General features: G+C 38.1%; 1 protein-coding gene across 2 annotated transcripts; it reads left to right on the top strand.

Annotated features, from left to right (window-relative positions):
• Positions 1 to 1,991: 1,991 nt before the first annotated feature.
• Positions 1,992 to 25,841, top strand: LOC114461192 (neuronal acetylcholine receptor subunit alpha-7-like). 2 transcript variants are annotated; one of them, XM_028443088.1, is made up of 11 exons: positions 1,992 to 2,039; positions 5,604 to 5,685; positions 10,955 to 11,094; positions 11,414 to 11,458; positions 12,424 to 12,533; positions 14,683 to 14,762; positions 17,795 to 17,962; positions 18,262 to 18,456; positions 24,230 to 24,316; positions 24,449 to 24,558; positions 25,360 to 25,841. In XM_028443088.1, exons 2-11 carry the CDS (start codon positions 5,631 to 5,633, stop codon positions 25,834 to 25,836), a joined length of 1,467 nt encoding a protein of 488 aa, XP_028298889.1. In that variant the 5' UTR covers positions 1,992 to 2,039; positions 5,604 to 5,630; the 3' UTR covers positions 25,837 to 25,841. The 2 variants fall into 2 exon arrangements, with proteins under 2 accessions (XP_028298889.1, XP_028298888.1); XM_028443087.1 differs by lacking the exon at positions 1,992 to 2,039 and having other exon boundaries at positions 5,576 to 5,685.
• The last annotated feature ends 821 nt before the right edge of the window (positions 25,842 to 26,662 follow it).

The raw sequence follows: 26,662 nt of genomic DNA, 5'->3' as shown, positions 1-26,662 counted from the left end.
GAAGTTAGCAGGGAAGAGGGATACAAGATAGGATATGGAATGGGTGAGGAATAGTTTTAAGTGATGCGATGTGAAATTGTGGTTGTGTATATTGTGTTTATTGTTGTGTTGTCAAGCCAGTTTGGTGACCAGTGTGTGGTTTAGGAATAATGGTGGTGGCTGTGAACAGAGGAAGAGGTGAGTGGAAATTCCATAAAACAGGTATTTGGGAACAACGTGTCTAAGGTTGAGCCCAGTATGAGTGTTATCCCACAGCCCAAGGCCAGTGCATCCATGACAAATGTATTTCCAAGTACCGCCACTGCAAAACCCAAGAGCCGCCCCCGGGCCCGAAGAAGCAGTCAGGCCAGCAGCAAGAGCAGGCAGCCTAAGGGCCCCCGGCGACCACCCCACGGCCAAGCAGTCCCCCGAACGCCCCCAAGATCCCAAGCCGAGAGGCAGCCATCGCCCCCCCATACACACCCGAGAAAGCCCCAAGGAGCCAAGGACCCAGCGCACCACGCCACCGATCCCACCCCCAACCCCCAGACCCCCCACCCCATCGACCCCCCCACCCCCCCACCCCACCCCCGCGCCCAACCCCCCGAGGGGAGGGCCCCGAGAACTCCCTGCCCGAGGCCCCAGCGGAGGAGCCGAAGCCCACACCCAGCAGACGACCAGAACCGCGCCGAACAGGCAGCCAGTGGGCACCCGCCGGCGAGCCCAGAGCCAGCAGGGGCCCGACCCCAGGCCAGAAAGACCCGGAACGGATGCAGCACCAGGAGCAGCCCGCCCAGGGAGGACGACCACACCCCAAGCGGCTTAGAATGATTTCTGACCAATATATCGATAATCGAAGTATCGTCATATTGTGAGATAATCATTATTGTGAGCTTTGTATCGTATCGTGAGGGACCCAGTGGTTCCCACCCCTACTACAATGATAAGTGACTCACTCATGCTTGGATAAAAAAAAAAACTTGGAATCGCAATGGGTTTGCATTCATAACAATGATCTGACCTGTGTCCATAGATCTGAGAGACCTGCTGGGTTCATACCTGACTAACATTTCGCTGATGTCGCTAACAGCTCCACAGTTGTGTGCGTTCATAAGGATACCGATAAGGGATGTGGGTTTCGAAACGGGAGGGGAGGGAGACGCGTGGTTGTTTCTATACAAGTCTCACAATTCTACATACTGCAGCTTTAATAGTGCAACATTTGCGGTCTATTTTTTACTAAAGCATTTGTAAAGAACAAAAACCAGAATATCAGCAAACAGTAAGGTAATGCTATTTATATCCACCATGTACAGTTTATAGTTTTCACCACTTTTATTTTATTCATTTATTTAAATTAAGTTAATTGGAGAAAATCATGCTGTTTTGGGGGATTGGATAAATATACGTGTTGCACCAAAATTATTTGCAATGCCAAAATCCACTTCATCTGTCTAAAAAGCAAGGAACGTCTGTGTGCGTGTGTACGGCGTGTGTGGAGCAATATCTCCCCAAAGCGGTGCGAGTTCGACCTGAAACTTGGTCAACGGGTTCCAAATACCCCAAGTGTGTGTATCTGTTATTTTGAAGTAATTTGATCATTTCAAAATGTTTATTTTTATTTTATTTCACTTCTGGACGGCCCCGAAATTAAACCTATTCAACTTTTGACCTCAGGGTGTGAGGGGGCGCTAGCGCACCATCTATATCTATTTCACTGCACAGCTCCTCACACGAGCAAGAGTCACGTGTGCGGCCAGAGCCAATTGCTGCGCACACAACCAAGCAGACACTGACTGTAAACATATGAGTGAGAGACAAGAAGATAGTTTAGACCGAGACACTGGAGTTCTCTGAATAGATCATTTGAAACTGTCAGCCACTGGTGAGTCTTTTGCAGACACTTTTCCCATTGTTTAAACCATATAACTGTTGCTCAATAACGTGCTGTTTCACTAGATTCAGTATTGAACTCAACCCGTTCAATACTCCATCTGGAAAACTGCAGATCCTGTGTTGTGCCGTGCATGGAAGCTAAGCTCTGACCACTCGGTTCAAAGGTAAAAAAATGATTTTTGTTTTTTTTTTAAAGACAACCGAATTGTACATAATACTTTAATTTACTTACTTACTCATGTAGTTTGGAGCTTTACGTTTTGTTTTGCGCTGTTTTGTTACTTTTCTGATTGGCGCTACAATGTCTATGGAGTTTGGTTATCAGCGTCTCAAACATTTCACTGGAACACACACAAGGTATTTATTTATTTGTAATAAAAATATACTAAATGAGAAAAATAAAATACAAAAAATGCACAATAACACAACTGAAAGATAATTAAAAAAAATACACGAAAAATATACATTACAGAAAAATACAACAAAAATATGAAAATGACTCAAATAAAAATATGAAAATGACTAAAATAAAACAACAAACTAAACTATATTTATACAAAAAGTACACAAATGACTCCAGAATCACTGTATAATGGCAACCAAAAACAGTTATACAAAAAAAAGCACAAAAAGACAACTGAAAGATATAAAAAAAAAAAAAAACCACACATAATGACATTGCAGAAAGATACACCAAACAAAAAAATATAAAAGTGAGTTTAAAAAAACAAACACATTTATCATGTTCATGTCCCATAGAATTAAACCAGGGAAACTGTTTTATTTTGCACCTGCAAATAAACCCTTTATAACACTACAGAGTACGAGTATGTACACCTCTCTGTAAATCCAACCTTCAAACACATACTCATTTGGTCATAATTAACTCTACTTAAGCTCCCACATGAATGCATACTTCCGACGGGCACTGTGCTAGTCCTGTGAAAGCTAAAACACTGTCATTACATTTTATTTCCTATGTGAGCATTTGCAAACAACAATGCAGTGTGTCATCAGATGAACTAAAACAGAGGGATCCTGAATCAAACATTGCTCTAAGCTCTAAACCTCTCCTACAAAAAGGATTACAATGTTTAAAAACTCCAACTGAGTCCATTTATTTCCTTGACAAGCTGAACTCCCTTGAACTGACTATTGTCTATTTTGTTTCTTCTTCTGTGCAGAAAAATGTGCCGTGAGAATGAAAAACTGCAACTCCAAATCTAAACGTTAAAAACAACTTAATATAGACAACAAAAACACAAACAACCCCTCTTCTTTTGATTACTTTTACAGGGTTTTTATTTGTGTGTGTGGTTAAACATTTGAAGCGCTTTTTCACACAGGACGGATGACATCTGTTAAACTCATTAAAACAAAAACAACTCCATATAAGGAGCAGAACCCCAACATGTGGCCCCCGTGTACAGGTCATCTATTACATGTTCAACTGGATAGGAGGGTTACTTTCATGGATTCTAATGTGAATGAACAAACAACTATAGACCATCTTATCTGCGCAATGAAGACATTTACATTATAGAGCAAGTTGTTTGTTGCCAGATTTACAAAACTGTGACGAAGTTTGGTCTACACTCGCCAAAATACACTGTATTTTTCAGCTTCACTCCTTAATCATCACTTTTTAGTGATTTTTGTTTTGTTTTATTCCTACGTCACGTCTTTAAATGCCCCGAACAATGGGTCACATTACACATTACGCTGTCATTAGCCTGAATAAGGTGTTGTGAAGGCTGTCATTGAGTATCGTTCACTAAATTATGACACTTTTGGAGCTATGTTGGCATTTTTTGGGTGAGGTGGAGGGATCTAGTGGGGTTAGGGAGGGTTGGGGTTAATTAGGGTAAGGGGTTAGGATAACAAACGACACTTAATGACAGCCTTCATGACACCTTATTCATGCTAATGACAGGTGTCATGTCATAATAATGACAACGTAATGTCAGCCTTTATGTATAAAACTTCAACGATCCTTTTAACAAAGGTTAATATAGCTTTAATTAGATACTAAAGGTGGGAGGATATATCTTGCAGATATCACAATATTAAAAAGTAAAGTTATCGTCAAGGGTACAAGTTTGGGGGGGAGAGGCAATGGTAAATATCACCCTTTTATGACAAAGCAGCTCCAAAGTGGGACAATGGGACAGAGCTGCCATGCAAGGTGCTAGCCGACAGTGTGGTTCAGTGTCTTGTCCAAGGACACTTCAACACATAGACAGGTATAGCCTTTGGATCAAACCCTCAATCTCTCGATCATAAGATGATCCCCCTATAGAGATGGAAAAAAAGGTGGAATTCTAATGTGAATTTTACCTCAGTTCAGGATTGAACTCACAATTTCTGGCACAAAAGACGAAGCTCTACGTCACTGAGTTAATAAGTGAGAGACAACTCTGTGTAATATGTTTAAAACTATTCCTAGTTCATTATAGGAACTCTACAGCTGCGATGATTAGTTGATAACTCAATAAGTCAAACACAATTCATGCAACTATTTTATGACGGAACACCCTCCATGTCCATCCATCCATTTTCTGAGCCGCTTGTTCAGGGGCGCGGGGGTTTGCTTTCAGCTATCACTGGGTGCTAGGCGGGCGTACATCCTGCACAGGGCACCAGTCCATCGCAGAGTAAACATCCTTTATGTCACTGAGCTAAAAATTTTAATAGTTATTTTAACTTTTTTTTTTTTAAATGTAAAAGGCACCTTCAATATCCAAGCAATAAGTGACAGATATAAATTCCTGCAGGAACTTCACTTAAATTTCTCCAATATTGTGACCAATTTCAAATTAATTTGGGAAATATTTGTGGAATGATTTGAAGAAAAAATACAGGATTTTAAAACAAACGATTCTTTCATTAAAAACGCCTGCCATCACGTGATATAAGCCCGGGAAAACAGGGAGTCATTGCCAATACTGTGGAGTTTCATTGAAGTTATTATGTATTTGGAGAGACTGAGATACCTACAATTGATTACATTTTACTTTCTCCTGTGGGTTGAATTAATGTTCTAAATCAGTGGTTCTCGTACATTTTTGGCTCAAGTACCCCCTCTCTGTTTTTCCTGAATCCAAGTACCCCCGTGCGACATTTTGTTCAGAATTCTATGAAAAAACAACTATTGAGAATAAGAGTGGAATGAAACAGTGTTTTTGTGCAGGGGATCCCATCCTTATTTGGATTGTGACTCCATTTCAACTCCAGGCGTCCCCACAAGGTGTCACGACCCAAAGGTTGAAAAGCACTGATTTCGTGCTTCCTAAATAGATTTATTTCTAAAGTTTTTTTAAAAAAAAATTGCTCTCTTCTCCTGCCTGGTGTGTGACCAAGACTGACTCTTGTATTTTCAGTTCATGTTCTAATCAAGAAATAAACATTATAAACCCCCGTATTTGTAATGCTTTCATTTGTTATGTAACATAACAAACTTGAGAGAGAAACTAACTTATTTTCTCTCTCAAGGACCCCCTGTAGTGCCGTTGCGTATCCCCATTTGAGAAACACTGCTTTAAATCTAAAGGGCCACATCTTTAGTTTGACACATTTTTCCTCGACAAATTGTTGGGGTGCAAATGGTTTAGATGAAACAACAAGTCACATTGACGTTCTGCCACAGTTCATCCGGGGGAGGGGTTATTTACTTCCCCTCTGGGTTCCATCCCCACTTCTCATCCCGCATCTGGACTCTCCCTCTGCAGACTCTCTGTGCCTGGCTGAGGCTCATCATGGATCCACTGAAATGTTGGCTTGTTGTTGCAGTAACCACCTGCACGCTGCATGGTAAGAAGACTTCTGCATGCCACTAAATGGATTACTACTGTCATGTGCATGAGTACTGCAAAAGTACAACTTTATACATATAAAAAAAAACATGCAAGTTGTGCCAAAACAGATTCTTAATTGATGCATGGTTTAAAAACTTCACGTAAAGTTGAATAAATGGAGCCCCAGTTGACATCTTACAGCTCCTTATTTGTTTGTCATTGTGCTGCCCTGCATCAAAGCACAAGAACTGCTATACATTTAATAAATTGATTGCAAGCGTTTACACGTGATGCTATATATGAATGTGATTAATTATTTTTAACAGTTTTATAATCTTTCTCTTTTGTGAGATAAGTTTGTGAACTTGAATAATTTGGCAATGCTACCCCCACCTTTTAGTCCCTGCACAGATTGTGCAATCATGGGTGTTAACAGTTGTGGAAATCCCTCCCACTCTTGGACACCCACACGGCACTAAAGGCCTCCACAAGTCATGGAAAAAAAAAAGTTCAGCCACACTTCACTTCCTTTTCTGTTTCCACCAAACAGAGTCCTAAAGCTGGCCCCATGTAAGTCGAGTGTCCACCAGGGTTGGGGTCAATTATAATTGTAATTGCGTAGGTGATAATTAATTACAATTATGGCATAATTATAATCGTAATTGCAATAAGAATAATTATGCTGTCATTGTAATCATATTTTAATTGTTACTGAGACAGTTAAAATGATTTACTTAGTAATTGGATTTATGGAAATTCTGTAAAAAATTGTCAATTATAATTTGATGAAACGCAAAACAGATCTATGGCTTGCACATGTGTAGTTAACAATTATTTAAAATATGTTTCGAATCAAGTTTCCCTACTACCTATCAGTGAATCTTCACACCCATACAGGTGGTAAGGATTAAAAGGGTTTGGGGTCAGTGGGTTAGGCTTAGGATATACGATGCAATTTTACAGAATAACAATAGTGTGAATGTAACTGAAGTTTACATCTATCGCTAAATCCCACCTCTTGTCCATAGTTGGACGTTTACATAAGATATTATAATTGATGCACTAAAATGTAAAGATGCTAAAACAACATTGTAAAAACATACAAAATCACATACAATCATCATAACGTTATGACTTAAAGTTAGTGAAATTGTAATTGAAATTTAGTAACTGAGAATGTAATTGTAATTGACTTTCAGGGGAAAAATAATAATAATTCAAATTTATTTTGACCCCAACCCTGGTGTCCACGCATTCAGGTTAACACTAGTCTGTTGGTGCACTATTAGCAAGCTGAGGAAAGTGTTGTTATTTTGGCTGCAGAGTAAGCAGTGTTTAATTCATTAAAGTCAGAATTAAAGACAATTTTAATTCTGAAATTCAATCACATTGGGACACTCCCCATTACATTTCCTATAGGCTTTGTTTGACTCTTGGATATGTTTTGCTGCACTTCAAGCAAATCATTTGATATGTGAGCTGTTCTTTAGCCACATTTCCTTATTCCATTTGACCTCACAGGAGAATAAATCATAGAAAGAAAGAAGAGAACCAGATAGGATGGAGAGACGTTATATTATCTCATTGCCGGTGTTTATTTCCTTCTCTTTTCATTGGTTGCATTTTGCCACTGGTGAGATGATGTCCTTGAACTGGCTGTTGGAATGTAATTCTCCTCAATGTGTCAACTGTGTGATGTACTGGCAATCATCTTGTTCACTTCATGCTCTTGCTTCTTCTAACCCGAGTCTGATTAGTAGTTAAATGGTCAATAGAAAACATCCTGTACTTAATGTACCGGAATGTTTTTCATAATAAGGTTTAGATGTTGGTTGGACACTTTAATATTTCTTCTAGGAAAATTAGGATTTTTCTCATTGGATTAGTAGAGTTTGCATATAAAGAGGTCTCATTCAGGACGTCCCATTCACTTTCAGCATTCAAAGACCATCATTGTAACTGGAGGGCCTCATAAAAGATCTCTATTTTAAAAAACAGAACAAAACTGTTCTTTTTGTGCTTTCCTCTCCATGTCACGAACAACATATTCTGTTAATATTCAGTTTGCGAGCGCATATGACCAAAGTCAATGTATATCAAACTAATCGAAACATTAAAAGTGCGATAAATAAACGGTTGTTTGTAATCAGAAAATGGTAAATAACTAATAGCCAGACAACTTAATATTTCTTATTAATGTTCTTATTGTTAAATACTTTGTTCTATGCACTATATAACAACATTTTTTTTTTTTTATCTTTCTGTAATAATAAGTTAAGTTGAAGTTTTGTTTATTCAGGAATTTTTTATCTCCCGACATGTTTCGACTGTCAACTGCCAGTCTTCCTCAAAACTTCGAAACATGTCGGGAGATAAACATTTCCTGCAAAAGCTCAACTTTACTGTTCAAAAAGAAGACAAAATTAATCATGCTGGAACTATTACATGAAAGTCAAGTGAAACTTCACAAGAACCGTCAAAGGCGATCAGCAGAACTCCTCTGACGAAGACTGGCAGTTTACAGTCAAAACATGTCGAGAGATTAAAATTTCCTGAAAAACCTTGTCTGAATAAACGCAACCTCAACTTAACATACTGTTCAAAAAGAGGAAGATGAAATGAATTACGTTGTAAATATTTTGTTAATAATGTCATAAAATGAAATTTAAAAAACATGATATGAGCATTTAAAAATACATAGTTTTTACCTTGTCAAAACATCATTCTAACAAAATAGTTTCCCCATAACTTCATATGTCATAAATTGACAGATAGCAGTTACTGTATAAGTCTATAGTTACTAAAGTGGAGGTACATAGAATCAGCAAAAAACAGAAAATGAGACCATACATCTTTTCAAATGTATCAACCTGGCCATGCAATAAAAATCACAATAACAGATTTTGTACAACTTTAAAAGTTTTACATTTGGTTCAGTTTAACAGAATTACTGTAACTATTGGAGGGTTGGGCTCTATTGACCTGACAAACACATTTGTTTAATTTGGGAAGATTGGCTTCCACTACTGTGACAGTATGGGGGGAAAAATAAATGTTTTTTACAGAAAGAAGGAAGAGGGGGTTTCACTGAATGTGTGGGGTTGTCAAAGCTCCTGAGTTTTTCTGAAACTGGTGAGTTTGATCAAGAGAAATGTGTGTGTTTAGATTTATTAGAGAACGATGTTGGTCCGGTCACACATAAATGCCATCTTGGTGATTCTCATCTTGTAATCTGATTATGGTGGGATCAGCAGAGGTGGCGGGGGAGATCTCTGAAATGGACAAAGAGGAGCTTTCAGCCAATCTTTCATCCTTTTTTTAACAGAAGAACAGGATGCATCAACTAATGGGTTGCAAATGCCTATTTCAGGTACAATAAGGAAACTGTCTGTCTGCAACCACTGCCAGGGATAAAAGTATAGGGAGAACAATGTTAATTAAAACTTTTGTGGCGGAAGAAAGATACTGTTGAAGAACACAGCTCTTTATTTGACTTTTCATCAATAACCAATAACAAAACCTAGATTAAGGAGTTAGTTAAAGAGAAACTAAATACCAAAACCCCTCTTTCTGCAGAAAACAAATGTATTTGGGTATAAAGTATTGTTGTTGATTGATTCTTGACCAACTCTTGACATTTTAGTCAAATGGGTTGAAACCAGGCAACAATCAAATGTTGCTTTTAGCTGAGAAGAAGGCTCACGAATCACCCCTGTTGGCCCGACTGGGCGTGTCTTAACTGCTACAGAAGCTCCGCCCGTAATCAAGACGTTTTTTTTTTTTTTTCAACTTAAAAATATGTCATTTTGCTAATGGCTGGGAACATTTTTGATGTTTTGGAGGCTTCTTACGTCACAAATCACCACTGTTGCCCCGCCCCTTCAATGAAAACTAGCACCTGTGGACTGCAATCTATGGCGAGTAGTTTGGATTTGGATCAATCAACAGTACTACTTTATACCCAAATACATTTGTTTTCAGCACAAAAAAAGTGGTTTTGGGGTTTAGTTACTCTTGCATTCCGCGACTCTCAGATCCCTCTCTCCCCCTAGCTCCCAACTGCTTTTTTTCCTGCCTTCAAACTTTCCAAAGTCCCTCCCTCAGAGGAGCTAACAAGCTGACGTTAGCCAGACAGTAACATCACAGTAATATAACACCTCCACACTCTTGTTTGAACACTGCGTATGCACACACATATCAGTCGCTCTGCAACTGGTTTAAAAGTGTGGCAAAAATGTGAGAAGCCACATGATTGGCTGAAAGCAATCACACCTGATAGGCTAATGAATCTGTCAATCACTTTTATCAGCCAATGGTGACGTTCGTTGACCCGCGACGTCAGGGCAGTCTCAAAATTCACCACACACAGTTCTCTCACAAATGCACAGAGGTTTCACAGCACAGAAGCAGTTTGTAAATGCACATTCAGCAATTTGCATTTTATGTGGATTCATATTACAAGTGTGCCTCAAAATAATATTTGTGAAGTAGAGCGTGTGCATTTCAGAATTTATATTACAAGTTTGCGTAAAATAAATATTTGCGAAACAGATCATGCGCATTTGTGAATCTGAAATACAACTGTGAAACAAAGCATGTGCATTCGTGAAAAACCCTGCAAGAGTTCATTCATTATGATACTGTTCTGATTCCATATCAGTGAGCCTGTTTTTTTTCACACAGACCACTAGTTTCAGGTAAAGCTGTCCTTACATAGTGATAGCTTTAGAAAATTTGACAAAAAGTCACTTTTATAAGAGTTGCAGACTGCACCTTTAAGGTCTTGGGTGTATTGTGGCTTTAGTCAGTCAGTCAAACTCAGATTTCATCATTTTGCAACATATTTCTTCCGAAATGGTGGTACAACGTGAAAACATGCTGTGATAGTTAACTGGAATAAACTTTGTCTTGTCTCAGGGTCAGTCTTTCAGTTTGCACTGTGCTGAACTTTAGGAAACAAAATATATAATACGTTTTTGGTTAAACTTGCACTTTTGTGCAAAATATCAGACTGGTGGGAATATTTGGAGGTGTTTGTGGAGATGACAAATTCTAGGTTCTTGACTTATTTGTCACTGTCTCAAAGTTCACTTTTACTAATTAAATCCTCAATAGAGTTTTTAATATATTTTTGCCTCTTTAATTAATGTGATCTAAAATACAAGGTTGCCCACTGAGGATTAACATAACCTTAAGCATTTTGAAAACCTATGGTTAGCTCTAGCACACAATGGTTTGTTTTTGTAGAATAGCTATGTGGAAGAAAATTTTTGTTCTTTCTGCAGTTTCTCTTCAAGGTCCGAACCAGCGTAGACTCCTCCGAGAATTGCTGGTTAGCTACAATTCATTGGAGAGACCCGTCGTAAATGACTCCGACACCATCACTGTTCAGTTGACCTTGAGCCTCATGCAGATCATAGATGTGGTGAGTATGTATCTGCGACGTCGCTGTGGAAGAAAACTCTCTCAGAATTACATTCAGTGGGTGAGCAAAATATGGTTCGGGGGTCACATGTGGCTTGTGGAATGTTTCAATACAGCCAAAGAAAAGCTTTCGATTCGGTTTTGTGAAGCTTGTCCTAGATTCATCCCTTGTTTTATTGATTCAGTTGAATAACTTAATGAATTTCTATCGTTTGTGAAAGAAGAAAGCCATTTTAATGAACAAATTAAAAACGTTATCTGATCCCTAAAATAAAAATTATGAAATAAATTATTTAAATAATAATTTGTTTTTTCAACAGGATGAGAAGAAACAAGTTTTAACAACCAACATTTGGCTGGGGATGGTAAGTTGAAAAGGTTACACCCAAATGTAAGTATGTCCAGCGTTAAAGGTCTCATGTCATGCTATTTTTCACCTATCTCCATTAGTTATAAGAACCAAAACAAAGTATTTGAGCTTTATTTTCCCAAACTTGCCTATTTTCCAGACTTTTAGCCTCTGAAAAGTAACTTTTTTTTTATGAAGAGTCACTTTCTGAGCAACTCTACACAAACAGGCTGATTTGCGGCCTACTTATGCATATTCATGACTGGGCGTGTCTATAGACGAGACACTGACTTCCTCCTCCCGGTGACGTAGGCCCAGAGGACAGCCCCCCTCCTCCCACCCACTCCTTAGCCGAGCTCATGTTGCTTTATAAACACGAGACAGAGCGTGGGGGCGGGGCGTTCGCGGTATATATATAAAGTGTAGAAAATACATACATAGCACTGCGCAAAGGACGCTGAAATGCTCACCTTCGTGGACGTGTCTGTTTACATGTCAATCACGACAGAGAGCTTCCTGGAGGCGCGGCTTCTCCAAAACAGTGCCGCGTCATCAAAGTCGGAAAAGTCCCATTAATGACGCTTCTAAAAACAGGCTGTTTTGGGGCCTTCATGCTTAAGTATGAGTAGGCGTGTCTATAAATGCTAACTTCATGCCTCACTCTTGCGAGGGTGATCAGTGATCACCAATGCGATTTTCTTTTGCGATCCACACACTCTTGCTATTGTTTTCCGCGAAAAAAACTGCACATTACAGTAAAACACAAGGCAATTTAAAAACAACATAATGTACGGCAAAAGTCTGTGGGAATAAAAAGTTCATCCGTATAAAAATGCATGGTATAAAATATTAGAAAAGAGACAATATTGTATGAAATTGTGACCTCAATCTATCGTCCCATTCCTAATGGATAGTATATATACTGTATATACTATATATCTAGGAAATCTGCAAAGTACATCATGTTTCTGTGTCCCACAGGAATGGGAAGACCCGTATTTACGGTGGAATGAATCCGATTATCCAGGTGTAACCAGTTTGAGATTACCTGACCACCGCATTTGGAAACCAGACATTCTGCTCTATAACAGGTAGGCACTGGAAGATCTAATCTGTGCGTGGACTGAGGCCGACTCAGCATGCATGAATTGTCCCCTGCACTATATATGGGAAGGGGAAGATCACCAAGGATTACACATTTTTACACATTTGTTACAATGGCACTGACTGTTGTTCACCATTCAGTTGTAATATTTTGGCTAAGTCAATCATATTATTATGGCCCACAGACAGTAATAAGTATACATATTAAGGAGCGACTGATGTGCTGATTGGGAAGTGAAGGTTGGCTGTGTTTTTGTGTTTGATGGATCGATCAATGATCGATTAATCGGCCAATAAATGAATCAAGTATATATTAAAGCACAATTTACAACAACCCAATAAATAACTTGTTTTATTTGCAGTATTAGGTTAAGGCATGTTAGTAGGCCAAAGATCAAAATACACACATAAAAAAAAAAAACTATTAGCCACATTGTGTACAGTTTATCTATAAAGCACATTTACAACATGCTTAAGCTGAATAAACTGAAATACAAAAAAAGTGTCTCTCACACAAACACACGTGCACAGACAAACGCTCATGCGCGCAGACGCCGCACACACCAACACTTGTGAGAGCGCACACACAAAAACAGTCATGGGTGCACACCAGTGGCGGCTGCTGGTCTTTCATGCAGGGGAAGCTCATTTTCTGCCTACTTCAGAAAATGTATCTGTTTATTTAAATGTGAATTCTAGTAGAATTCACATTTTGTTGTCAACAACTATTTGTAGATTATCACACACGCACGCGCGTAGCTGCTGCGCGCTGGAGTGTGAGTGTTTGGTCAAAAGTTTCACAACACAAGCAGTAACAGTCTCCACAAACACCAAAAACAGACACTAGGTTTGTCAGAAGTTAATTCGCTATGAGAGGATCAGCAAAGTCTCCGTGTCAACACAGAGCAACGGACTGAAATATTTGAAAAACCCGCCTGTGTGCCTACAACGTCATACTCTCTGATTGGCTCATTTCGCTGTCAATCAAAATTGAATTAGCCTGAGACAGATCATCCAATCATCATCCATTATTCCAGCGTCCGGAACAGACAGATCCAGCCCACTGCTCCATAGACCTCCTGTGAAGCCCGGTGTCCGATGGGCGGGACTAAGTGCGTCATAACCGAGCATTTATCCAATGAGCGTCTAGTTTGACTGCAGTGGATCAACCCCTAAATCCTCTCCCATTGACTTCAATCGAAGCTGAACTTCACCACTGTTTATTAACACTGTGACGCTGCGGTAATGAATGAAGAACGTCACGCTGTCACTGTCAGTTTCCTGTTATAAGAAGCTGATTCTGAACTAAACATACATGTGTTCTGTCATATATTTAGTCAATGAAATGTACACACAACACTACATATTTGACCACTGATTTTAGGGGAAGCTGAGGTTCCCTTGTAGTCTTAAAGCTTCCGCCACTGGTGCAGACACACAAACACTACTGCGCCCACACACAAACACTCCTGCGCGCATACACACAAATTCTCGTGCACACAAAAACATTCCTGCACTTTAAAAAAAAAAAAAAAAAGAAATAAACACACCTGCGTGCACACAAACAAACACTCGTGGGCACACGCTAAAACTCCTGCGCCCACACACACAAATACTCCTGCGCACAAACACTCCTGCGCGCACACACAAACACACGCACACACAAAAGAAAGTTAGTGACAAAAAAAAAATGATAATGAAATTCGTTGCCAACACTTTAATCGTCAATTTTTCATTATTGCAGCCTTAGTGATTTGGTTTTAATTTTAGACTGGCACAAGATGTTTATGTGTTATTTGTAAAGTGGCGCTTTTTGCACTTCAGTGAGAAAAAATTGGTCTCATTTATGTTATTGTTTATTTTATTATCATATTCCTTTTTAATTAAAAAGGTCATAGCCAGATTATGTATGTAACTATGTAATATTGCTTAAAATGCTGAAGAAGAAAGCCTTTGGTTTTAAAGAACAGTGTTGGTGTTCAGTGCACACTGGGCAACCGAACAGGAACACCAACTCCACTAACCAGGGTATTCTCCTTATTGTTGAAAGTTCTTGCAAAGGTTGCATGAGTTTGTGAATTATCATTTTTTCTTGTGCTTTGCTTACCCTCTCATGTTTTTCAATGGTACCCACAGTGCGCATGAAAATTTTGATGCTACGTATCACACCAATATTGTGGTAAAGTCTTCAGGCATCTGTTACTACTTGCTTCCAGGTAAGTGTGACTTCATTTTGCTGTAGATATTTTAAGTTTTTTCAAAACAGTGATGTTGTTGTGTTATTATATTTCATCCATAAAAAGTGTTGCAACTTTGAAGTGATTTAATGACGTAAATGTATTTATTTAATGGTATTTGCAAATGATTGTGGGGGAAATTTCATGCAAGGGGACAATTTTATAATTCTTTCTAAAAAAAATGAGAGGTTTACTTTCAGATTAGCACATACAGTACCAGAACGCAACCTTCCTTTTGGCATCTTCACCTGCACCATACTCAGCGTCCAGGTTGCAGAAATGCCTCACCACATACATCTACTTCAAATTCACTCACAATGCAATGGTTATGTCTTGCTTTTACCCAAGGAAAGCCTTTCTGTTTGCCAGTATGCATGCAGAAAAAACATTCCACACCAGGCCAAAAACCATAAACATGCATTTGCGAGCGAGCAGAGAAGTTGAGCATGCGACAGGGGTTCTAAACTTGTGAAAAGTGGGTCGCAAACCCTCTGTCAATGGGTCACAGGCATAGATGTATCCATCAGGGTTGGGGTCAATTACATATTTCAGTTATAATTATGTTTTTGATTATCCATGTTCAATTACGATTCAGTTATTCATTATTTTTCCAATTACAATTAAATTATGACTATTAGCTATCCCCTGAAAGTCAATTACAATTACGATCTCAATTTCTAAAGTTCATTAATCACTATTACTGAGTCTGAAATAAATTACCACATGAAACCTTCCTCTTGTGCTAGCTTTCTGTTAGCATCTCTTATGATAACGGGTCAGTTTCTTAAATCAAAAAGAAGAATACAGTAGACAAAAAAATATTATCTATCATCTAATTTGTTTTTCATCCCATGTTTTGTGTTAAGTTCAATTAAAATTGGCAGATTTTATACAATTTTCATGCCAATTACAATTACAGTTAATAATCTAAACTCAATTACAATTAAATTATGATTACAACAGCAACAGATGTTTTTAAATTACATTTATTATTACGCCATAATTGTAATTAAATATCAACTTCACGACTACAATTATAATTTATTTATTTATTCATTCATTTATTTGATGGTGATAAGTGTGAACAATCAACATGTAGCACACTACAACATTTAGAGCCAAGGCTAATTTACAATGTCCGTCTCTATAAGGGCGTTTCAAATGCACAAAGAAAATACAAAATACAGAAAATACATTTAAAGTAACATTAATTCTGACATTATACAAAGGAAGTGCATTTTCGAGTACCACCTTTCTCTTATTTCTGAATCCAAGTACCCTTTTTGTCCGGCTGAAAATATCCATCAGTGAGTTTGAGACAGATTTGCTGTTTTATTTTATTTAATTTTTTTTTAAGGAATTTGCCTCAAATTAACTGTGAATGCAGACGCTGCTGCAAAAGGTTTCAAACACATTTGAGTTCAAACAGCATAAAAAAGCTTGAAATGTGACTGTGGAAGCCAAACAAAGACAGATTATGATTAAAACAAATCATATCCCTACATGCTTGTCATATCCATGACAGTAGAAAATAGGAGCGATCTCATACGTTTTTAAATAGAGATATAAATGATCTGGCTGCCTTTCACCGAGAGAGAATTAAAACCCATGTCTTTTCATCTTATTGTCATCATTGGTTTTACTACCACTGATTCCGTGAATAGAGTTTTGAGGTGACCTCATATTTCCTTGGAGTAAAACCAATCCTTCAACTGGGCTCCTTCTTTTTTCTTCCTTCCATTCTATGAACTGACGACAGAAATACAGTGAGTACATTTTCTAGACTGTGGACTGGAATCTGTCTACGCTGACTCTCGTTCTCCGACAGCTATTAGTGGAATAAGATGAGTGGGTTCAGATTATGAATAAATGGATGCAGCATTGTCTTTCAATCATATGATTGTCAAACTTATGATCTTAGACTCGAAGTAGAAGTGATGCTATGATAGCTTCATCATCAGACTGCTGGACAAAGCAGTACTCAATACTGTGGGAAGTTATAGAATTAAAAAAGTTTAAAAAAAAAAATGACGGGCTCTAATATTTACTGAGCAAAAACCCAAAATAACCATGACACGATATCAAAGCATTTTTCCATGATACACAAAATGTTTTATTGTCTCTAATGTAATAATTAACAGAAACACAGGCATGTATTAAAATCATCCCCAATATTTGCTCACTACTTCAGCTTGTTCCTTAGAAATGTGAACAGGTGTGAATGTGACTTTGTGCATTTGAATTGTCAACCAGTAAAAAAAAAAAAAAACTCCTGGATTTCGGACATTGACATTGTTTTTAGGTTCTTTTTTTTCGGTAACACTTGACTTGCAGTTTGGTTTTTTAGGGCCGTAACTCCTAAAATTTGAATGTTTTGCAACGACAAATTACTCCAAAATAATGGATGCACACACTTGAGGTATTTCAAAGTCGTTGATAAAGTTTCAGGTCGAACATATACTGAGTTGGGGAGATATTCGCTCTAAACACACACACACACACACACACACACACAGAACATTCTTGCTTTTTTAGGTAGATTCTATGTAGATCAGTAGATAGATATATTGCGCATGCGCCACCGTGCATGCTGCCTGTGACAGCCACTCTAAGCAATTTCCCCCTGGGAATAATAAAGGGATTCTGATTAGATAGGTAGATTACGTGTTGTTCGTTAAATTATGACACCTTTGAAGTTATGTTGGCATTTTTGGGTTAGGTGGAGGGATCTAGTGGGGTTAGGGTTAGGGTTTATGGTAAAGAAGGGTTAGGGTAACGACACTTAATGTCAGCCTTCATGACACCTTATTCATGCTAATGACAGGTTTCATGTCATAATCATGTCAGTCTTGATGTATAAAACTTCAAGTAAAAGTGACCTTTTTTTTTTGCACAGATTTGTTTCTTGATGTTTTAGTCTGTGTCATTTTGAAATAGAAGATTCTATTCAGCCAGATTAGATAAATTTAAAATACCTTAAGCTCTTGGTTTTGCGTTTTTTTTCTCAACAGGAATCTTTAAAAGCACGTGCCACATCGATGTTCGCTGGTTTCCTTTTGACACTCAGAGGTGTGAGCTGAAGTTTGGATCGTGGAGCTATGACGGCTGGTCTATAGACCTGAAGATGGTGGAGGCAGACATCACTAATTACATTGCCAATGGAGAGTGGGATCTTGTAGGTAAGATGAAGCAGTGGACCTCAGTGGAATCAGATTGTCCTGGGTCTTCCTCGAGGTTTCCTTCCTGCGGGACGTTCCCTGGACACCTCACTACACTAAGGAGGCGTCTGGGGGGCATCCTAATTAGGTGCCCGAGCCACCTCATTTGGCTCTTCTCAATGCTTGCACATCCTGACTTTTTGCTTGTGATTCTTGAAAGTGTGGATGGGTTAGAATGACTTTATAAAACTGATCAATCTGTGGAAGTTTCTTAGATGAGAGGTGAAACATGTCAAAGGAAAAATGTTTGTGTCTCACAGAGGTTCCAGGACAAAGAAACGAGCGCTCCTACGAATGCTGCGCTGAGCCGTACCCTGACATCACCTACACTGTAGTGATGCGCAGACGGACTCTTTACTATGGCCTCAATCTGCTCATTCCCTGTGTCCTGATCTCCACACTGGCCTTGCTGGTCTTCCTCCTGCCCGCTGACTCTGGGGAGAAGATCTCACTCGGTAACAAACACTAACTAATCACTAACCATTTTATTAGGGTACATCTGTTTAGCTTCATTCTATAACATAAGGTTAATTCATCAATCAACCAACTGTGGTAAAAAAAAAAAACAACCTGTTACAGGTTAAAGCTGCTAGGGACTATAAGTATTTTTATCAGATAAAGACATAGTCTAAGCTTCATCAGTCATTAAATCGAAGATGATTTCCTCGTTAAAAAAAGATAGAAAAGGTGGAAAATGCGGCTCGAAAAAGTTTTGCGCATTGCATTGTGGGATGTTAAGTCCCGTAGACAGATGCATAGAAGTGTTTTCTTCATTCTTACTGCGATTTGTTGTGTTAGTGACGAGTTAGACACATCCCCACAACACTAGAAATAGTAAATGTTTATGGTTTTACCTTTACTTGCACACATTTTTCTCAGCTTGGAACTGTTAAAAGGTGGAATGTTAAAAAAAAATATGAACAAGAATGAAGAAGATTTTAGGTAGTGCACTCATATGCACCCTCCACCTCTGTTTACCTCACCGAGTGACTTTTTTTATTCTGAGAGCCTAAACACGTCACAGAAATACATTTCATTCTTATTCCAGATCATGGAAAGACAGAGCATATAATCATAGTGTTTGAAAGCTTTTTATTTGCGATATACAGAGGACAACGATAGCCTGGCGATAAGCCACACCCACTTCCTTACTTTTTGTAAGAAAGCGGATATGTATTCCGCCATTTCTGCTCACTTCCTTGTTTCGAAAGAAACCGAGCCGCACAGAACTGTCATATCTCCTGCGCCAAGCAGTGTCAAAACAAACATGGTGATGCTCTGTTTTAAAAGACTGGGATATATCGTTGAAACCACAACACGAAGAGGCATTAAAAATATGTATCTACCTAGATTTCAAATGCCTTGTGAGCTCCTGTATTAAACATTGAAAAATACAAGGAGATTAGGATGGATTCCAGGCTAGGACAGCGATGCACTCTTTGCATTGCATATACATATGTATACAGTATGTGAGCATGGAGCATCTCCTCCCTGTATTTAAACATGACATACATATATTATTGTATTCTTAATTGAAAAAAAAAAATATATATATTGGGTTCGAACGGAAAAAGGGTTTATGATAAATAGCACACCAGCTGAAAAATATCATTTGTTATATTTTAAAATTAATTTTTCTTTTCAAAATTCCTCTGCTTCCCCTGAATGCACATCACTGGTACAATATCAACCCTAGCCATTGTTATTCTTACCTTGCCCAAATTCAATTCAACTTCATTTATATGACGAACAGGAATGAATCTCCAGCAGAACCAGGTTCAGAGGTGGCAGCCATGTGCCTTAACTGGTTGGGGTTAGTGGATAAAAAGAAGAGAACAGAACAGAATAGAGAGATAGAACATCAGAGTGTCCCAGACTAGTTGAGTCATGAACCACAGATCAGGAACTGCCATCATCAGCTTCAAGACACCGGAAACAGAAAAGAGAGAGAAGGACGAGGAGAAGGCACTGACTGCAGAAAAACATGATACATTTCTGTGGAATAATAAAAATACTATCTGATGTTTACAAATAGTTTCTCTGTTAGGACTTTCTCTGATTTAATATTAATCACATGAACATAAAAAGAACGTATAGATAAATCAAGCAGGCTGGATTTAAGCGCTTGTGTTTCTGTTGTATGGTTGATGGCAGCTGGGGATGAAGTGGTTCCAAACTCAAAGACCAGACTGGATAATTATTGCACATGTTCACCTAACCTTGTGCAAAACACGTTTTTCTTACGCTGGCCGTCATCACTGTGGGATGTTGAACGAGTCCCTTAACTCTAACTGGTTGTGTTGTACATCGCTTTGGATAAAAGCTAAATTAAATTGTAATGAGAGTCTTTATACGTTTTCCTCATGGACGTCTGAGAGTGTTTTTCATTACATGCAGAGGTGCAGTCAGAGACATTGTTTATGATAAAGCAGCTACAGAATAGCGACAAATGCAAATAAAAGCTTAAGACATGATCAGGGGTGAACTGAGACAAAAATTCAGCCCTGGTGTTTTCTGTCCAGACCAGCCCACTATATTATCACTACATTATCAGCTAACACCATGTAGAAGCTGTTATTAAGTCAATAATGCACAACATGTGGCTTTTTATGTCTTAAATTCAATTATCATTTCAAACCTTTAAACCCCTTTTTACCTATATTCTTTTGCCTTTTTTCAAATGTTTGGACACTTATTTCAGATACTCCTTTTTTTCTATTTGTTGTCTATTTTTGCAAGGTTTTCTTTGACACTTTTATCAAATTTTAGTCCTTTCTTTAATTTATTTGGCCACTTTTCATCCAAATAAGCTATAAATACCACTTGATTCCTTTCCCACTACATTTAGCCTCTTTTTGTTTCACATTTTTGGACTTTTTCATTATTGTTTGTCACATTTTGACCTTGTAAGCTACCCTTTGCCATTACATACCACCTGGTTCCTCTTTGTTACCTTCAAACACAACCTGATTTGGCCATCCATGAAAAAGCTATACCTCCCACTTTTCTATTGCTATACATACTTCCTACGGGCGCTGCACTAGTAATAAATAAAACGAGGTATAGTTTCTGGAGGTAGCAGTTTTAGTTCCGTGTGAAAGTAATTTTTTTCTTCTGCTTCTCAATAAATTCTCAATATTTAATTTTTCATTGTCACTTATATAACTTTCTTATACAACTGTTCTTTTCACTGATGAAATTGTAATTTGGTGACATTATTTAACAGTTCCCAGTCAGAGGAGGGTTTAATCCTATCTCTATTACACAGCAGCACTTCATTTTAAACGCTGTGTGGATTAATTATGAGCTGGGCTGCATATGTAAATGGTAAGAAGACATTGATTTATGCAGCTTCTTAGATGATTAAGGGCCTGTGCTGTTTTCTTATTGGATGGATTTCAATAATATATGGTACATATGCAGGCTTGAGCATGTGTTTTTTTGTTTTTTGTTTTTTTTTTTTTACATTGCTGTACATTTCTCCTGCTTAATTTTTTTCCAACCCTCAAACTAAAATAATTCATAATCATCACATATCATATGCTTTTCCACACTTGGTATGGGCATTACCACTAAATGCTAAGGTATGTGAATATATTATATATGCTCTTTTTCTTTATCGAATGAATATACATTTGTACATTTATGTGCATCTCTTCTGGCATTTATTCAGCAAATGTGTGCCAGACTGCGTTGGTTTCATAAGTTCCTTATTGTGGATAGGAATCATCACGAAGAAATGGGTTTCCGTGATTGCATAGTTTCCCAGTTTTAATCTCAATACCATCCGCTGTCATCCAAAGTGTGCGTTTGTATATGTGACATAAATCAAGAGGAACATTGTCGTTTATAGATCAAAACTGGCAGTCTTCGCATCTGGAAAATGTCAAGAGCAGCGTGCAGTTCTGTGTCTGACCCATTTCTCTTTTCCTTATGTAAATTAGATGAAAAACTGCAGCGAATGTTTAACAACCAGGTAAAAATATAAAATTATGTCATGTTGTACATTGTTGGTATATTAGGGTAAATAAATTAAAAAAAAAACATGTTTTCTCTCTTTTGATTTTTTTTTTTTTTTTTTTGGTTCAGCTTTTTTCATCTGTGGAATGTACAATTTTGAATCCTAAAATGCCTTTTTCTTCATTGACAAAAAAAAATCATTAACTTTAAGCAAAACGCCTACATGCAAAGAAAATAATAATGAAAAGCCTAAAAATGTAGCAGAAATATGGAGCCCCAGACATGGCATGGTAAAAAATAAATGTATTTGTGGCTATGAAATACAAATTCATATTTTGTATTTTCAAGCTCAAAAATAATGATTAAGTCAGCATGTGGAGTGGAGCATGTGTGCGTGTGAGCTCAAACTTGATCAGAAACTAATTCTAAAAAAAAAAAAAATGTGGGAAATTCTAAATACTGTTTCTTTCCACTTATTTACAAAATGAGATGCTTTAAAATGTGTTATCACTTATTCATTCCATCATTAAGATCTATTGTTGTTTTTAAATAGTTTTCTAAGCAAAAAATGTCATAGTCGGACAAAGGGGGTACTTGGATTCAGAAATAACAGGGAGGGGCTACTTGAGCCTAAAATGTTTGAGAACCACTTATTTACACAATAATTAGTGTTTTTTCTGTCATTTTTACTTTTTCCTGTGGGCCAAATTGGATACCCTAAAAGGCCAGACTTGGCCCCCGGGCCTTGAGTTTGACACGTGTTCTACAACAACAGACCTTAAAGGCTTTACTGTATTGGATTAGAAAGACATCAAGACATTTAAATCATGCAGGACCAGAGTGTGAGGTTGTACACAGAGCTGCTCAATAACACACCTTGTGCTTTTTGCCACAGATTGCAAAAAAAATATTTAGTTATTTCCTGTATTTTGACTATTGCATTTTTACATTTGTGAATATTTTTAAAAAATTTTTTTTTTTCAGGATTTTTTTGGGGGCAATGGGCACAGGTTGGGCGAGAAAATCCACCTTCGTTCAAAGTGGGGAATACATACCCAAAAAATGTGAGAACCACTGGATTAGCTGCACAGGGCCCAATGAACCACTAGGGGGCCCCGAATCTGAGTCCTGGTTCTCATCTGTGGAGCATGAAATTGATCTCAATCAACTGAGCTGGAGATAACCCGTCCTTCAGTGGGACACTGTGGTAAATTATTAGACTTTTATGGAAATACTCATGTGCATCCTGTGCTTTTATCATGACTTTTTTTTTCACCACTCTCACTGAGCTCATCTGAGATAATGTGGGCTCAAGGTGAAACCCACTCTTTAGCAAAGGTTACAAAGTCACTACTCGAGAACTGGGGACCATTGTCGGATACCACTTCACATAGAACCCCATGTCTGGCAAAGGCTGATTTTAGAAAAGCGATTGCCGCTTTGCTACTTATGTAGTGAGGAACTACTGTATATTTAGAGAAAAATAATTAGATTACAGTTATTTTCCCGCAAGCAGGCTATGATACCGTGTTACTAAATGACACCATCTCACGGGCGTTTGTTGGGCGTCGCATTTTATAGCGCATTTTAAGCGAGAGGGAGCATGTTCAAGCTGCTTTAAATTCTTGGAAGTACCGACATTACTTTGAGAAAGACAACAAAAACCTTAGCGTCCACTGTGCACTCTGCGTGGGAAGAAAACTTTTATCTACATTGAAGAATTCCACGTCAATTCTGAGCAAGCACCGAGCAAGGAATGTAAAACCCATTGAGAAAGCCCCAGATCCTGCTACAACATCCACTTCCACCAAGCGTGACTCTGAGGACCCATCTCCTGCTCAACAGGTGAAAATAGTTTCAAGAACAACAGCCGACAGGAGTTAGACATCAAATATACACAAATTTGCCTCATAAACTCCGTGAACACAAGACTACAAAGAAAATACCTGAAAATTATATCAATTGACAACAAAAATTCACAAAAAGGCTACAATAAAAACATGCTGGAAGCTACAGAGAGTATTTTTTCATTGTCCAGAGATGTAGTGTGACATGGTGAGGGAATCAAAGCTCATCCAAAGAGCAGGTTTCCTGTCGCATGTACATCAGATTATTGACCAATCACACTGCAGTTCTCATTGATTACTACAGAACACAACCAAAAACGTATAGATTTGAGCTAATTCCAGACATCAACATAAACACCAGACCGTCCAACACCTGAGCTACTTTGTGATGACTGCTTTATGTACTTGTATGTCTCTCCAGGTATTACTGTCCTGCTGTCCCTCACAGTTTTCATGCTGCTGGTTGCAGACATTATGCCGGCCACCTCAGACTCAGTACCTTTGATTGGTGAGCAGAGATAAAGGATGGAAATGGTTTGAAAAACTAAAATTATGCTACATTACATTAAACATGAAGCAAAGCTTTGGCCTTAAGTTGGTCCGTCTATGACTTCTTCAGGTTTGTTTTTTCTTCTTGCAGCTCAATACTTTGCAACGACCATGGTCATTGTTGGGCTCTCAGTAATTGCAACAGTTCTGGTTTTGCAATATCACCACCATGACCCCAATGGAAGCCAGATGCCAAAATGGGTGAGTGTGATTATTGATCATATGTACTTAAATGCGTTTGAAAAACAAGGACTAAAGGACAACACTTAAATAGAAAATCTTAAAGCTGCTGAAACTATTTTTTTAATCAAATATGTGAAAGTTTGAAGTTGCAGCACAAAATTTAGTTTTGATCTCTTCCGTAAAGACTCTTATTGACATTGTTTTGTGCATTGCATTGTGGGATGTGGAGTCCCGTAGACTGATGCATGGAAGTGTTCTTACTTTGATCTTTCTGTGATTTCTTGTGTTTGCCCCTAAAAACTCCGTCAAAGTGACTTTCCAACACATTTCTGTCTTAAAGTTGTGGCAAAAGAATATTCATTGTTTATTTTACACGGAAAGATCTGAATATGACTAAAATTAATTGTCTCGCGGAGTGAGGTGAGTACCGGGAACAAACTGGAACAAAAAAAGGCAGATCACTGTCCTCCTTGTCTGGTGAAGAAACACAAAAGAATTACGGTAAGAATGAAGTAAATAAACACTTCTATGCATCACTCTACTACGGGAATTCACATCCCACAATGCAATGCACAAAACTTTTCTTCAATTGTAGATAAATTGAGTGTTTACGATGGAGAGAACAAACTTTCGAGAGGCAGTTTATACCTTTCACTTTTTCCAAGCAATTTAATTTAAATTTATTGATCTATGAGGCCTACAGTATGGATTTATCTGATTAAAAAAGTGTCTCCAGCAGCTTTAAACATTTTGTCTTTTATTGTCTGAAATTGGTGTGAGAATATTAACAGCAGTTCTTATTTCTCCCTTTCGGTGAAGACTCGTGTGATCCTGCTGAACTGGTGCGCCTGGTTTTTGCGTATGAAGCGTCCCGGTGAGGATCGAGTGCGCCCAGCCTGTCCTAATAAAGGTAGACAGAGCAACCTGAGCAGTATCGAGCTGGACCCCAGCGTCTCCGCCTCCCACCTAACCAATGGCAACATGCTTGGCGCGCTCGGCCTGGAGGCTGGACGAGGAGGAGAAGAAGAGAAGCTCCTTCCCGCTAGTTCCAGCTCCTCTACTGGTCAGGTGGAACAGGAGCTGGCCAGGATCCTGGAGGAGGTGCGTTATATCGCCAAACGCTTTCACAACCAAGACAAGGATGAATCTGTGTGCAGTGAGTGGAAATTCGCTGCTGCGGTTATCGACAGGCTTTGTCTCATGGCTTTCTCCATCGTCACCATCCTCTGCACCATCTGCATCCTCATGTCAGCACCCAACTTTGTGGAGGCCATTTCCAAAGACTTTTTCTCGTAATTACATTGCGAAGAAATGAAAGTCTTCCCCAAAAAATATGACCTCAACCACAGCTTCTCTAACATTTTACTTTAATTACAAAATATTTGGCTTTTGTAATGGCCAATATGTGCTCAATGCAAAAAATAAATAAAAAAAATTATATTATGATAATATGTTATATTGTTTTATTTTGAACAAATGCAATAATACAAAAAACAACATTACAATAAACAAAAGATTTGATGCAGATGGCTTCCCTCCAGAAAAAAACAACAAAAACAAAACAATTACATTTATTACTGCATACACATATTTTGTGTTCCAAAGGGAGTGGGTGGAAGTATAAACGTCTTAGTCCCACCCCTTTTTCTGAATTACAGTTACAAATAATGAAGTCAGCATCCTGTTTTCCAGCCATTGCTGCTGCGGTTAATAAATTCATTTTGTCATATCGTCATATGATTTTGATTAAATACACACAAAAAAACCACATTATACAATTTTCATACAACGTAAAGACATTTTCTTTTAAATTTCTTTATATTTGTTCACTCTTTAATTTCCATTGGCAAACTGTTCCACAATCTAATTCCACACACTGATATACAAAAGCTTTTCTTTGTTGTCCGCACACTCACAGACATAAAATGTATTTTATTTCTCAGTTTGTAAGCCACTTGGTTTCGCAATTTTTTTTTCTATTGCTGTGCTATGTTTTGTGAACTTCGGTAGAAAAAAAAAGAATGCACCCCTGTAGTTTAAAGTACGGAAATAAATATCTTGTTTCCCCTCTTTATTAATCAAATTAATGTCAGATTTATATCTGATAAGCTTAGTTAACATC

Source organism: Gouania willdenowi, chromosome 3 (assembly GCF_900634775.1).
Source record: "Gouania willdenowi chromosome 3, fGouWil2.1, whole genome shotgun sequence".
NCBI classification, from domain to species: domain Eukaryota; kingdom Metazoa; phylum Chordata; class Actinopteri; order Blenniiformes; family Gobiesocidae; genus Gouania; species Gouania willdenowi.
The sequence above is the reverse complement of the archived record's forward strand: the minus strand, read 5'-3'. Positions and strand labels throughout refer to the sequence as shown.

What these genes read in the sequence shown, in the direction of transcription:
- LOC114461192 (XM_028443088.1), top strand. Translation starts at nt 5,631, where the DNA reads ATGGATCCACTGAAATGTTGGCTTGTTGTTGCAGTAACCACCTGCACG. An exon ending in GACATTCTGCTCTATAACAG is followed by an intron (nt 12,534 to 14,682) that starts GTAGGCACTGGA and finishes TGGTACCCACAG; the next exon opens with TGCGCATGAAAATTTTGATG. An exon ending in CTGTTACTACTTGCTTCCAG is followed by an intron (nt 14,763 to 17,794) that starts GTAAGTGTGACT and finishes TTTTCTCAACAG; the next exon opens with GAATCTTTAAAAGCACGTGC.